The sequence below is a fragment of the Equus quagga genome, chromosome 18 (genome assembly GCF_021613505.1).
Source record: "Equus quagga isolate Etosha38 chromosome 18, UCLA_HA_Equagga_1.0, whole genome shotgun sequence".
Lineage (NCBI taxonomy): Eukaryota > Metazoa > Chordata > Mammalia > Perissodactyla > Equidae > Equus > Equus quagga.
This window is the reverse complement of record NC_060284.1, coordinates 50073129-50087624: the sequence shown is the minus strand read 5'-3', so window position 1 is coordinate 50087624 and position 14496 is coordinate 50073129. Positions and strand designations below refer to the sequence as shown.

Sequence of the window (14496 nt, the reverse complement as noted above, 5' to 3'; positions counted from 1 at the left end):
AAACCGGCAATCTAGTAAGTATAATGTTTTTCTGAGTTCTGTGAGCTGCTCTAGCAAATTAATCAAACCCAAGGAGTGGATTGTGGGAAGCTCTGATTTATAGTCAGTTGGTCAGAAGTACAGGTAACAATCTGGACTTGCAACTGGTACTGAAGACCTAGGAGGAGGTTGTTGGAACCGCCAGTTGGTCAGAAACACAGGTGGTAACCTGGGCTTGCGACTGGTGTCTGAAGGGGGCGGGAGACAGTCTTGTAAGACTGAACCCTTAACTTGTGGGATCTGATGCTATATCTGCATAGATCATTTCAGAAGTGAGTTGAATTCTCAGACGCCAGTAGGTGTTGTGAAGTGTGGGAAGCCCCACCCCCCATCCCACCCCGCCCCAAAACACATGTTGGAAATGGTGATCAGAACCACTAAAAGAATATCTTAATCTCAGAATTCTCCTCTGAGTTCAACTCTCAAATAGCCAATTACTTATTTGTATTTGCATATGTATGTGTCAGAGACATCTCAAAACTACCATAGGAATGACTGAACTCTTGATTGCCATCTTCCCCTTACCTATAGTGCCTCCCCCTCCTTCCTCCTAAGTCTCTATTAGGGTCAACAAACTATGGACTCCGAGCTAAATCCGGTCCCCATCTGTTTTTGTAAATAAAGTTTTATTGGAACACAGTCATGCCAAGTCCTTTATGTATTGTGTATGGCTGTTTTTGTGCTACAGTGGCAGAAATCTTATGACCTGCAAAGTCTAAATTATTTACTATCTTTTTTACTACCTTTTGCAGAAATTTACCTTTTTACCACCTTTTACAGAAAAAGTTTGCCATTCCCTGCTCTTTGTTTTCTTCAATATACTTATCACACTTTGCAATTACTTGTTTGTTTGTTTTATTACTTGGTTATCTGTCTCCCTTATTAGAATGTAAGCTCCCTTAGGGGAAGGACTCTGCCCTTCTTATCCTTACTATTTATAAGCACTCAATAAATAGTCATTGACTGGAATATATGAATGAATGAATGAACTGTTTATTATATCTTAAAATTTTATTTCATTCTTTTGCCTTAGCACAAAATTTCCTTTCCTGGTTGCACTCTGACTCATATTTAAGTAATAGAGTTCCATAACAACTAGTCCCCTCAACTTCTTTCTCCTCTACTCTGTCTTCATTCCAGATTAATCTTTCCAAAACAGATCTCAGATATATCACTTTTCTATACAGTAACCTGGAGACCTAATGACTTACTCATCAATCATAAACTTCTTAACCTGCCATCTAAGGCCCTCTGACTCTAGCTTCACCCTATTTTTCTAGCCTAAACTCACTGTCCCCTTACATATATTCTATTCCAACTACTACTTCCTTATACTGAATTTCCCTACCTCTTCATCTCATCTACTTGGAATATTCTTTCTAACATGACCACCTCCACCTGTCAAAATCCTACCTGACCTTCAAGTATTTTCTTTAAGCTGCCTTTCTTAATCCCCTCAAAAGACATAGCTTTCTCTTCTTTGAACTTCCAAAGCACTTCTTGCACCTACAGTAATTTGTGTCATTTCTCCATATTGCCTTCTTTCCATTAGCTGGTAAGTGCCCTTAAGAAGAGGAACCATACCTACTTCAGCTTGTTATCTTCTGAGGTCCTTAGAACAGTATGTTCTTAGATCTATTAAATAATCATTGAAGGAGTGAATAAATTGATGCCCTTCCTTTTCATCTCTTATTAAAAATTCTACTCATTCCTTACAGATCAGAATCTCCGCTGCCCACTCCAGCCCACGATGATTTTTTCCTTTCTCTACTGCCTTGTATTTTGTTTCCATCAGACTTTCTTACCTTCCAATTAGATTGTAATCTCTAGAAGGCAGACACTAAACCTTATACATCTTTGTGTTCCTCTTCCTTCATCTAACAGTACCTTGTGCATTGTAAATGCTCAATAAATATTTTCAATGAGGCTGTAGAGAAGCCCCTTATTTTTCAACCTCATTGCTTCTCCAAGGGGTCAGAACTATGATTATCTTAGCTGATAAGGCCTGTTTCTGAGATATGTTACCAATGAAGGTTATGTCTGGGAGACAGAGATGTTGCATGGGAATTTGTACATGAGTCTCCAGCTTCAACATTCATCAGCTTAAGAAGGAGATACTGAAAAGCTGCTCTAAAAATAATCTTACATGAAGTTGGCTGGAGCTGCCTGAGCTACTAATCCCTGCAAGGTTTCCAGTCTCTGCCTTGAGCATTCAGAGCGCATTCTTGCCTGAGCCTCCACTCCACGGCAGATCTCTCCATGGTAACGCTGAATGTTTGCTATTTTAGGAAATATGCCTTACTGCATGCAGCGCTATTTACATTAGGCGCCAAACCAGCCTTAAATGCAATGGCTTGAGTGTCTGCTGCTTTGTGTGAGTAGGAAGGTCCTGATTGCTTAATGGATGCCTCTCCCTAATGCTGTTGTCCTGTTTCATTTTTTTAGGCCAACCACCGTGTAATTACATGTTAATAAATATTGGGGGGAAATAGAAAAAAAAAAAAAAAGGAAAGAAAGAAAGTAAGAATGCCTCCAGACCTTCCTCTGCAAGTACATTACTTCCCCCTGCCTTCACACCCTCCAGGTCTGGTTTCATTTAAAAGCTTCTTTGAGATGAAGCTTCCACCATTCTGTAGAAGGGAATAATATCAATAACTGGAACAATTGTCAGCTTTCCCTTGCAACCTTATGGATACTTTCACTAACAAAGAGAAAAACGCTCTTGGGGCTGGCCCCGTGGCTGAGTGGTTAAGTTCGCGCGCTCCGCTGCAGGCGGCCCAGTGTTTCGTTGGTTCGAATCCTGGGCGCGGACATGGCACTGCTCATCAGACCACGCTGAGGCAGCGTCCCACATGCCACAACTAGAAGAACCCACAACGAAGAATATACAACTATGTACCGGGGGGCTTTGGGGAGAAAAAGGAAAATAATAAAATCTTTAAAAAAAAAAAAAACGCTCTGTAAACTTCACTTTCGTAGATTTTCAGAGTCCCTAGCAAAAAAGATATAGATAAGCTACTGCTGCATGACAGCTATATCAAAAAGCTCCTGAGCACTCTGATCCCTACACCACGCTGTCGATCTGTCTGGACATGGGAGACTGGAAGCAAACATGGAAGGTTGTCAATCAGTGGCATGCCAAGTTTTTGTTGTTCTGTGAAGCTAATTATATCATAGAAGTTCATGAGTATTGTGCAAGTACACTCCAGCTAACATGGATGCTGTACAATGCTTTGGTAGAATGGAAAAGGAAAACAGCTAGAGGGGTAGTAAAATCAATCCAGTCAAATGATCTTTATCAAAACTATCTTATTTGAGAGAATTAAGGCTCTGAAGTGAAACTTCCTGTACTCAGAGATTATACCCCAGTCTGGACTTTCATACTGGGATCACATCAGAAATCCTTGTTTATGGGAGGTGGGGTAAGATGAGTATTCTTCACTTGGACAACTCAAACCCAGCAGCATCAGATTGGTGAGTTCTCTTTCTTCTAAAGCCCAACAGTGGTATTCCCAGTTGTGAGGGGTGGGGAGAGGAGGAGGAAGTAAATCAGTACTCAGAAGTCAAGCTTCTTCATCCTCCAACACCTGTAAGGGATCCAGGGCTGGGAATGGCTTTGCTGGGGATAAGGAAGTTCTTCAGTCTCTGCAGGGCAGGCCCAGAGGTGAGAAATTGAACTTGTTCCTTCCACACTGTAGGAGTGTGGCTCCTGTGTTGAGAAGTGGCATGGCAGACAAGCTTTGAGCATAACACAGTAGAACTAAGATGCTGCTACTGTTAGCAGACAAGGGTAACACTCACAGCAAAGGCTTCCGGTGTCACAAATGCAAGAGTTGCCACACATTACTGTACACAAAGAGGGGAGATGAAGTACTTTATAATTGGTTTTATAATATTCTTTACCTTTACCTAATTTACAGAAGGGACTAGAGGAAGCAGTTAATATCTATGTCGAACTATGATTTGCTATCTCAAGAGGTAACATCAATTATCTGGTCAGTCAATCTTTAGTCTAAACAACCACCAGGATTGCTTTTCTAAAATGCAAATCATAAGCTTTTATTCCCCTTGCTTAATGTTTTTTTTTTAATTCTTCATTGCATACACGACATCCTTATCTCGATATTCATGGGACTTTCCTACTATGAATGTATTTTATCATTCTCCAAAACTTATCATATATTTGGTAATATTGATTACTGCCAATTCCTTAACTATGTTCCACACCACTGTATATATTGTTCCCCTGCCTAGAATGACCTTCTCCTAGTTTCTGCCTGGTGTACTCAGCCTTTAAGACCCCAGATCAAGGGTGACTTCCAGGTAAGGCTTTCTCTGATTTCCAAAGGTAGAGTTAATCCCTCTCATCTGTGGGTCCCTTTAGCACTATACGTATATTTCTCTCTCATCATTTATCACCCTGTGTCAGTTCTTTGTTTACATACCAATCTCTTATTGTACTGTAAACCCTTCAAAGGCTAGGACTCCCAAGACCAGTCATTCTTACTGAGCAACTGTACCATATCCTAGAGTGCGTTTTGGAAATTTGTGGGGGTGTTTCTTATTTTTCTTGTCCTCACAATGATGAGTGGGGCAAGGGGTGTGAGATAACTTGCAATGGACAGAACAAAGCATTGTTCCAAAATCTGAATGACTTTCGATTGTTCCACTGGGCACTGATGGAACTCACAAAATTGTTTATATAATCATCTGAACCTAGGACTTAATTCTCTTGTATATATGAACACAACATCAATATACCCTGAATTTCCCACAAATTAAACTGGTATGTAATTCAAGGGAGGGCTGTTTTATTGTATTTATTTAATTAATTAATTAAATTTTTTTTTTTTTTTTTTTTTTGAAATTTACCAAGAGTTTTTCACCTTGGCATTGTCCCTTGCTCATTACTATTGCCATTGCCCCTTGCCATGTTTGGATTGCCAACATAACATGCCTGGATCAGATTGCATTTGAACTGTGACATTCACAGTGATTTCCCATACAGGTAAAAGTACCTGACTATTTCTTTATATCTTTTAATACAGTTGTGCCCAAAAATTTACATATTTAAATAAATATTACTTTATTATAAATTAATCTCTTTTTATGTTTCTTATATTTCATTATCCACCTCACAGGGTTGCTTTGAGGCTTAAATTAATTTGAGTTAATATATAAGGTATTTAAAGAAGTGTGTGGCACATAGAAAATGCTACAAGATATTCTGATGTTATTACTACAGAAAAGTTGTTGAATATTAATTGATAAATATTTTAAATTACATTTGAAATAGATATTTAAGAAATTCCATGAATTCACTTCTACATTTTATATTATAATAATCTGAATCATTTGAATATGACTAAATGTTCCCAAGATGTTATAGAAAGTGCTTTGATATTCCCTTTTGTCTAGGAGATTAAAGTGAGATATAATTCCCATCATGACCAATTGGCCCTGAACAGTTCACATTCCCTTGTTATTGCTCCTGAGCAAAAAACAAAAATGACAATTTTGAGTTTGGTCTTTGCCTACAAAATGGTTTTTCTATGCTCCAGGCTAACAGGTCCAGAGGGAGAATTGTGACGATTAATCTCACAAATAAATAACTGCTATACTTATTAATTTTGTCTTTGTCACTTGTAAGACAAAGGTAGTTATAACGTGAGTGAAGTTTGCAATATCTGACTCATTGACTATGTCCTTATAGCCTAATCATTTTAAGAATAGCTCTCTTTCAGGTTCTTCATATGGACAATGATAATAGTAGTTACCATGTTTTGAGCAATATCCTAGGCACTTCTTATCTATCATTTCTGCTCTTTACAAATAGCTGAACATTAAGTATTTTTATCCCTATTTTACAGAGGAGGAAACTGCACTCGGAGGGGTTGTGTAATTTGTCCCAGGCCATGTATATAAAAGTGTTGACACTGGTATTCAAATTCCAAAACCTGAGCTCATTCTTTCATCCCACTTTGCTTCTCTAGTTAAAATCCAGGAGACTTCATACTAGAATCAGTTATTGAAGGATCAGATTCTTTCTCTAAACTTGGACTTAACTGTATCCTTCCATAAGGCAATCTGTACCACTTGAGTATGGCTAAACGTTCCCAAGATATTATAGAAATCATTCCAACATTTCTTTTTGTATAGGCCACAGAATATAAGATAGAAACACAGTGACCAAAACCATGTCCTTTCTTTTGGAATCTGAACACACACTGGGAGAAGAAGGAAGTTTTCAGAGGATTATCTGGATGCTTGCTAGAAGGCTGCATCCTCTGCCAGGCCTCTTTGGGCTGTTTTAGAAATGATAATATACAATAATTGTGTGCACACTGGGCAGTACTTAGTGCCTAATTTTTTTCTTCATACGGCACAGACCAAAAGGGAGAAACTAGGACATGAGCTGTGGGAGGCTTTCTGTCCTCCACATCTGAGAGGACTTCCTGTCAGAGGTCCCCTGTGACACAGCTTTCCAACTTGGGTGTTCTAGCCAGTGTGCCTCAGAGTGGCCCATCCTTGTGCTGAGATGCCATCCGCTCAGCTCTCAGATGGTAGATGGGTCCCGAGGTAGACACAGGCAATCAGTCCAACCATGACCAGCCTCAGTCACTTGCTTCAGAGTACCACAGACACACAATAATTTCCTAAGAAAATGAACTTTCTATGAAAGAGGTTAGGAAACACTGATTTACAGAATTAATAGCTCAATATGATCAGATTTATCAGTGTACAAAGAGTTGGTTAATAACAATAACCGTAAATTTTTAGAGGTACCAGGCAACACTAAAGAAGCATATCAATTTAGTACAATTAAGGTGACTTGATACATTTCTTTTTTCTACCCATGCAATGTTATTATCCTCTGGATGCTGTATTTATCCTTGTTCTAAGTATTCCTCTAAAATAGAATATAAATAATTTAGTCTCTCTGAAATTATAATCTTTCTGTGCTTCAAGTCTGTTCTGAAAACTGATAGCAGACCAATTTCCCTCATCAGGATTGCAAATATTGAACTACATATGCCCACTTCGGTACTTACCAAAGATACTGATGAAAATAAGTATGTGTTCAAAATATATCTGTATTTATGATCTGTAAATATAAAACTAGAGCAATAGGGGCCGGTCCCATGGCCGAGTGGTTAAGTTTGCACACTCCACTTTGGCGGCCCGGGATTTAGCAAGTTCAAATCCTGGGCACAGACCTAGCACCACTCATCAGGCCATGCTGAGGCAGCATCCCACATAGCACAACTAGAAGGACCTGTGACTAGAATATACAACTATGTACTGGGTTGGCGGGGGCGGGGGGTTTGGAGAGAAGAAGAAGAAGAAAGAAAAAAGATTGGCAACAGGCATTGGCTCAGGTGTCAATCTTTAAAAAAAAAAAAAACTAGAGCAATAGGGTGATTTTATTTCAGAATTTACCTGAGTAATATGTCTTTCAAAGTGCTCACCTCGGGGACTATAGACTTTTTCCAATGATGCTGGACTCATTATAATAGAATGCCAGAACTATAGGACACTTTGGAGATTCTTCAGGCTAATTTTCCCATTTTATACATATGGAAGGTGAGAAGTGGTGTGTCCATAGTCACAAGTTAAGAAAGAAAGAATCAGGATAGAAACCCAATTCTCCCAATTCCCAGCCAAGTTCTTTCTAATTAAAAAATGTTGTGGAATCTTTTCAAGAGTCCTTTCAGAAACCTTCCATATATCTCAATAGGTATCTTGGAAAAAGCCTATGAACTTTAATTTTTACTCATCTCTGTCAAATTACACGCATACACATCATTGCCTGAGTTTGTTAACCAGAGCTTTCCAACCAAAATGGAGCCACGTCCAAGAGGATTACAAGTGTGGCCAAGGTAGTGATTTCCTCTGCCCTCATTGTGGCCTAGGCACCCAGGCTGGCCCTCTCCAAGTGAGAAGCTCCACCCATTTACCACTACACCTTATAAATGTTATCATTTGCTATTTGTACTGTGACACAGGAAAGGTTGGGAAGCACCACTTTAAACATTCTTCTCACTGCTCTTTCTATCCTGACTCCAACCTTTGTATCTGTGAGCCAATAAATTAAACTGTGCACGTTTTGCTTTATCACTGGTCTAAGACCTGTAAGAATACCTGGTAATTGTCTATATTGTTGAAACACAGGCATATTCTTAGAGTTCCTTTAGAAAGTATCTTTTTAGTAAATTAAAAGTTGAGTGGAGGAGGGGAGATCCCTCTGAGGTAACCTCCAAGAACTACAATATCCATCGATGCAATTATTTTCACAGCAGTGAGGGTTCCCTCTTCAATATTAAAACCACATTCCATGTTCTGTATAGTTATAAACCACTCAGTGTGGTAGGCAGAATTCTAAGATGGCCCCCATGATCCCCAGCCCCTGGTATCCACACCTTTGCATAATCCCCACCCTTTGAGTGTGGGTGGGACCTGTAACTCGCTTCTAATCAATAGAATATGGCAAAGGTGAAGGAATACCACTACATAGTTATGCTATGTTATATGGCAAAAGTTAAGGAATGTTGCAGATGTAATTAAGGTCTCTACTCAGTTGAATTTAAGTTAATCAAAACGGATAGTATGCTGGTGGGCCTGACTTAATCAGGTAAACCCCTTAAAAGACTGTCTGGAGGTGAGAGAAGCAACAGATACTCTTTTTCTCTCTCTCACCACTGCTGGCTGTGAAAAAGCAAGCTGCCATAACTTCTACAGCCACAGAGAAATAAATTCTTCCAAAATCCTGAGGGAGCTTAGAAGCAGATCATTCCCTCAGTGAGGCTCCAGATAAGAAAGCAGCCTGGCTGACACCTTGATTTCAGACTTGTCAGGCCCTGAGCAAAAAACCCAGCTAAGGCATGCCTGGACTTCTGACACACAGGAACTGTGGACAAACAAATGTCTGTTGCTTTAAACACCTAAGTTCCTAGTAGTTTGTTACACAGTATAGTCACACACCACATAATGATGTTTCAGTCAATGATGGATGGCATATACGACAGTGGTCCCATAGGTTAGTACCAAAGAGCCTGTGTGTGTAGTAGGCTGTACCAGCTAGGTTTGTGTAAGTACACTATGATGTTCGCACAACCACAAATCGCCTGACTCACTTCTCAGAATGTAATGCTGTTGTTAAGCAGTGCATTACTGTAATGGATAACCAATACACTTACATATAGAAAGAAGTAGGGCTCGTGAAAGCATGAAGTAAGAGCCTCAGGAAGCACAGCCCAAACCTCACCTGCACTTCCATGCTAGTTGGCTCCTCCAACAGATGTAGCAGTTGTTGCTTCTCTTGAGATAGCTGTTCTACAAGCTTCTCCTGGGCAGCCAGGCTCTGACTCAGTTCTTCAATTCTTCTGTAGCAAAAAAAAAAAAAAAAAAAAAAAGTAAGCACAACAATCATAGTCAGGATACCATTATTATCTTTATATTTCAGCCCACTCCAAAGACTGCATGGTCCACTAGAGTACTTTTTGGGTCACTGAACTCTCTGATACTTTTCTTCAGTAAGCCATGTATTCTCTGCCCCAGCCGCCAAATATACACACAAATGACTTTTTGCTTACATTGTAACTGGGTTCATAGACCTCCTGAAGCCAAGCTATGGATCCATCAACCATAGGCACGTAACTCTTGGAATAAGGGCTCAGAAGTTGTGTTTTTTGTTGTTGTTGTAATTGTTGTTCCATTCAAGAAACAATTATTGGGTAACCATTATGTACACTCAATACCCTCTACCAGGTACTGGGAATATAAAGTTGGAAGAGGCACAATCTCTGCTCTGTAGAAACTTAAATTCTTTTGGTGTGTGTGCCAAGGGTTTGGGGAGTGGGAAGACAGCTATATATAAACAAATAACAGTAATAGAATGTAATATGTGCTACCATTCCAGAGGGATATACCATATAGTACATTGGGGCTGCGTGGAGTTGTAGGAAGAAAGATAAAGAAGAAGTGATTCATTTGACATGGAAGAGTCTGGGAGAAGTGTAGCAGAAGCGATTATGAAGCCTGGGTTATCTTCCAGGCTTGGAGGGAGGAGCATGAACAAAGGAATAGGCATGAAGATACAATATATTTGGGGAAGAGTCACTGGAAGGGGAAAGAGGGAAAGACTGGAGGAAAGAGAAAATGGCTGGAGAAGAGGCTGGAAATTTGGACCAGGATTAAGTTGTAGAAGACTGTGCATGCTGTGCTGAAGTATGCAAACCATTTGTTCAAATCAACAGTTATTCCTCATCTACTATGTGCAAGGCATATCTTGCTGTTTCTTGTAAGTCTTAGAGTACTGGAGACACCTTTCCTTAGAAAACGTGCTGGTCCTAGATGAAATGTTTCCAATTGTTATTATTCCTGTGTAAGTGTGTAAGATAATGATAGCACCTTGGGAGGAAAATAGTTTGGCAGAAAGGTAAAGGGTACCAGAAAATCAAGTAGGAATCTCATAGGCAAATTACAAATTCACTTAGGGTATGAGGATCAGCTAAAATTTGGGGATGAGAAAGAACTTTAAAAACTTAAAAACATTATACAAATACAGGCTGTAATGATAACCATGATGATGAATGTGGCCTCTATATCAAATTCCCCATGGGATCTGTGCTAGAACATCTCTACTATTCTCAAGGCTCACCTCACTCATCCCTTTGACCCTCGGTCTCTACAGATGATCTGCTCTCCTACTTTACAAAGCTGTTGAAGGCCATCTGATATGAACTCCCTCAATTTATTTGTCAGGTACACATATGTTTTCTGTTCTTTTTTTTCCCTTTAGTTTAATAAGTGTTTATTAGGATACAGAGATGAGATAGAGTCTCAGGGAATCTAGCAGGGAAGATCTGAAAGAAAATACACCACCACCCTGAGAAGTGTGCAATAATGGATGCATATATAAAACAAAGCAGCAAGAGAGAGACTTAATTCTGCTGTCACAAAAGCCTTCACAGAAGTGACGACTGATGCCTTAGTGAGTTTTGAGGAAGGAAGAGGAGTTTGCCAGGAGGGAAAAAGACAGATGTTTCCCATAGAAGAAAGAGCATGAGCAAAACTCTAGAGACCTGACATAGCACTTTAGGCTTTTGGAGCAGTGAGGCCTCAGGGTTTGGATTCCAGCAAAGCCTGAAACCATGTTACATAAGTCTCTAAATACCAGTTCCTTCATTTACAAAATGTAATAACCCCTATCTCATGGGATGGTTAGGAGAATTAAACAAGAATGTGAAGTACTCGGCTCACTGTGTAGTAATTGCTCAACAAGCCTCAGTCATCATTATTATTACTTGTCCAGCATCACTGAAGTGTGATGGGGTCGTGGTGGGGGATGAGTCTGGGAGAAATCAGGGGTCAGATCATAAAAGGCTTTGACGTCCATGCTAAGGAGAATGGATCTCTCCTGAAGATGGTGAAGAGTTTTTAAACGGCTCTTCAATAACATGATCAGATTTGTGTCTCAAGAAGCTCACGTAGGTCATCGTGTGTATATTGTGTGTTTTTCACCTATTCAGTTAAAAATCACTAAAGACTTTTTATGCCAGTGTAGTGTCATGCATCTAAGAGGCTAAATTATTTGTCAATTTGATATTGTTGAATTTTCCACTTCAAAACAGCTCTGAATTGTTAGATTGGGATGAAATGGAAAAGAGCAAGACTGGAAGTAAAGAGAATAGGAAGGTGCTGCAGTAACCCAGACAGGGGTGGTCTCGGTAACTGCCCAAGTGCCCTTAGGAGAACATTCAAGTTCCTTATGATGGCAAACAAAGCTGGCACGATCAGACCTCTATTCTCAGGGCAGCTCAACCTCTCACTAGTCTTCCCTGGCCCGTCTGCTCTAGTTCTGTAGAACTATTTGCAGGTCTCGAAATATGCCCTTCCCTGTGTCTCCCCTCCACGGTTTCTCCTTCTGCACAGAACACTTCCCTTCCCCACCCACTTCCTATGCTGTTTCTTCTAACTCCTATTCACTAGTCAAAACTCAGCTCAGATTTCACCTCCTCCAGGAAACATTCAATGGCACCTTGCTCTTTTAGTATGGAATAGATTACAAGCCTAGATGTCCCCAGAGTATAGCTTGTTACTTCTATCAGAGAACTTATTAAAATCACCTAACATGTTTCTAGATGAGAGGAGCTGGGTCTTTCTTCTCTGTAACCTTAGTGCTTAGCCCAGTGTCTGGCATGTGGCAGGTACTCAATAAGAGTACGGAAGAGAATCCACATCTCCTGCTTGCCACCATCTGACCGTTGTTCTGCTTATACCTACTGAAGCCTCCTGATTGTCCACAATTGAGTTCTGTTAATGGATACGATTGAAGACTGAACCCTAAAAAGAAATTCTTTGATGTGGGAGCCATAAAGTCTTGAAAATGGTGAAGGCCCAGGGTAAGTCCTTAAAAAGGAACAGTGCAGCTGCTATATGCTCTCAAAGCCTCGAGAACAGACAAAAGAAAGTGACAGGTAGAGGCACCTACCTGTCTCTCTGGGCCAGGGCCTCCATGTGTTGATCCGGCTTGGCTCGGTCTCCTGGTGCATCCTCCCTTTCCATGCTGACTCCCTTCAGTCTCTCCGAAAGCTCCAGGTTACACTCTTTCTCTGCTTCCACCAGAGCTGCCATCCGCACGGCTTCATTCTTTGCTAGTCTGGATTCCTGCAAAAAGAACAAAAACCGAGAGGCTGCAAAGTCCCCACCCAAGTTAGGAGCCCTGAAACACAGGGACTCTTGATAAATTTAAGAAGGAAAGTGGGGAGAGAAAAGGGGAACGCCAGGAGGCAGAGTGGTAGGGAAAGAGGTAAAAGAAGACTCTGTGGACCCCTGCAACTCCTACTCACCTCCTGCAGAAGCTGGATCTTGTTCTCCAGGAGCTCGTAAACATGCTCCGTTTCCTGTTGTCTCTCCTCAAACTGGCGCCGGAGCTCAGCTTCATTATGGCTGTTGAGATTCTCCACATCAGCCCTAAAACCATAGAGCGGCAGCCACTCAGAGCCAGTCACATAATTTAGCAAGTGGACCCATTAAGGTCGTTTCAGTAATTCAGAGTCACACAGGTAAGAAGAAAAATGAAGGCTTTTTTTCTCTGCAGTTATTTGTGGAACTGCTCTTTCCAACCTTTCCAGATAATCTTTCAGCAACTCCAGGTTTCTGTTGCTTGTCCATCAGAACAGACTTGACTCCCTAGAGGCTTCGTTAATGCCATAGCTTCCAGAGGAGATCTTTCATTTGGAAGGCAGGTAGTCATCAAATGGTTCAGAACACTACACTCATGTTCACTATCATCTGTTCCTGGACTCTTCCAGTTAGATTGATCTCCCAGAGTGCTTTGCTGGTTCCCTGTCGTTCTTGCTATTTGAATTTAAAGTGATCCTTCTATTTAGGTTGTTGGGATGGAATACCCATTTGGACAGCCACAGAAATGCTCTCCTCTTTTACAGCCACTAACCTATAGATTGTCTTGAATCTGGGCTATCTATTCAGAGTCCTATCCAGTTTTCCCATGGTCCATGAAGAGAGCAGACATTTAATCTATAGAAGCACAGGGTCCTGGCCCAGCTTTGCTTCTCTGATGTTCTTAGGAATGAATGTCCAGGCACTAGCACGAAGCGGGTAAGGTGTCACCAGCTTATTTATAGCTAACAACAGCTGCCCTTGGATGTTTGAGGATTAGAAATTTTGGGGCAGTATCAAGTGCTGAATGATCTTAATTCCGGTTTTGTTTTATTCCTGTTTTAAGACATTTGTTGAGAACCACGGGCCATCTTCTTGATCTCAGGGCAGAGAACAATATAGAACCTTCACAGGCTCATGATAAATCAAAGCTGCTCTAAAGCCCAGTAATACTTTAATATTTGCCCCAGAAGTTTGTGTCCATGGAGACCAAATGCAGCTTCCCTAAAGATTACAGGTTTCATTGGTTATGGTGGACACTACTCAGCACTGTCCCAGAGGCTATATTTATCTTGAGCTCCTGTGGCATTATACAGCCTTTAGGAGTAGAAGGGTGTCGGTCATAAAAGGGACACAAGTCAAGAGAATAACCCAAGACTCCCAATAGGCAGACCTCAGGAATCATTAACTTTCACTTTGACTCCATATTCCTTGATAAATAGAACAGCTAACGACCATATCTTGAGAATGGAAGTTATACATTTTCTGAGTACCTCAGTTAGCCAGGAATGCCTGACTGAATAGGCTACAGCTGTTGTAAAGTCAGAAGAGCCTTGAATTTGATGCCAGAAGATGTGGGCTCTGCCATTCATTTGAGAGGACTTTAATACTCTGTACCTTAGTTTTCTCATTTCTAAAAATAGGATAATGCCACCTAATTAAAAGTCGAAATGACATAAAAAAATTTTCAAAAGCATTACACAATTCTCAAAATTACTCAATTTTTATTATAAGTTTTCTTAAAATCTATTAGCTCACTTAACGCCTTAGTAA

The 14496-nt window shown here is 40.5% G+C and overlaps 1 protein-coding gene across 2 annotated transcripts in view; it reads right to left on the bottom strand.

The window, feature by feature from the left end:
- Positions 1-14496, bottom strand: part of PDE4DIP (phosphodiesterase 4D interacting protein) — a 137189-nt gene that overhangs the window by 94238 nt on the left and 28455 nt on the right. For both annotated transcript variants that reach the window (XM_046645178.1, XM_046645179.1), the window contains exons 3-5: positions 12891-13014; positions 12533-12708; positions 9305-9422 (exon numbers count right to left, since the gene is read on the bottom strand). In XM_046645178.1, the coding sequence (XP_046501134.1) occupies positions 9305-9422; positions 12533-12708; positions 12891-13014 (418 nt within the window). The remainder of the gene's footprint in view (positions 1-9304; positions 9423-12532; positions 12709-12890; positions 13015-14496) is intronic.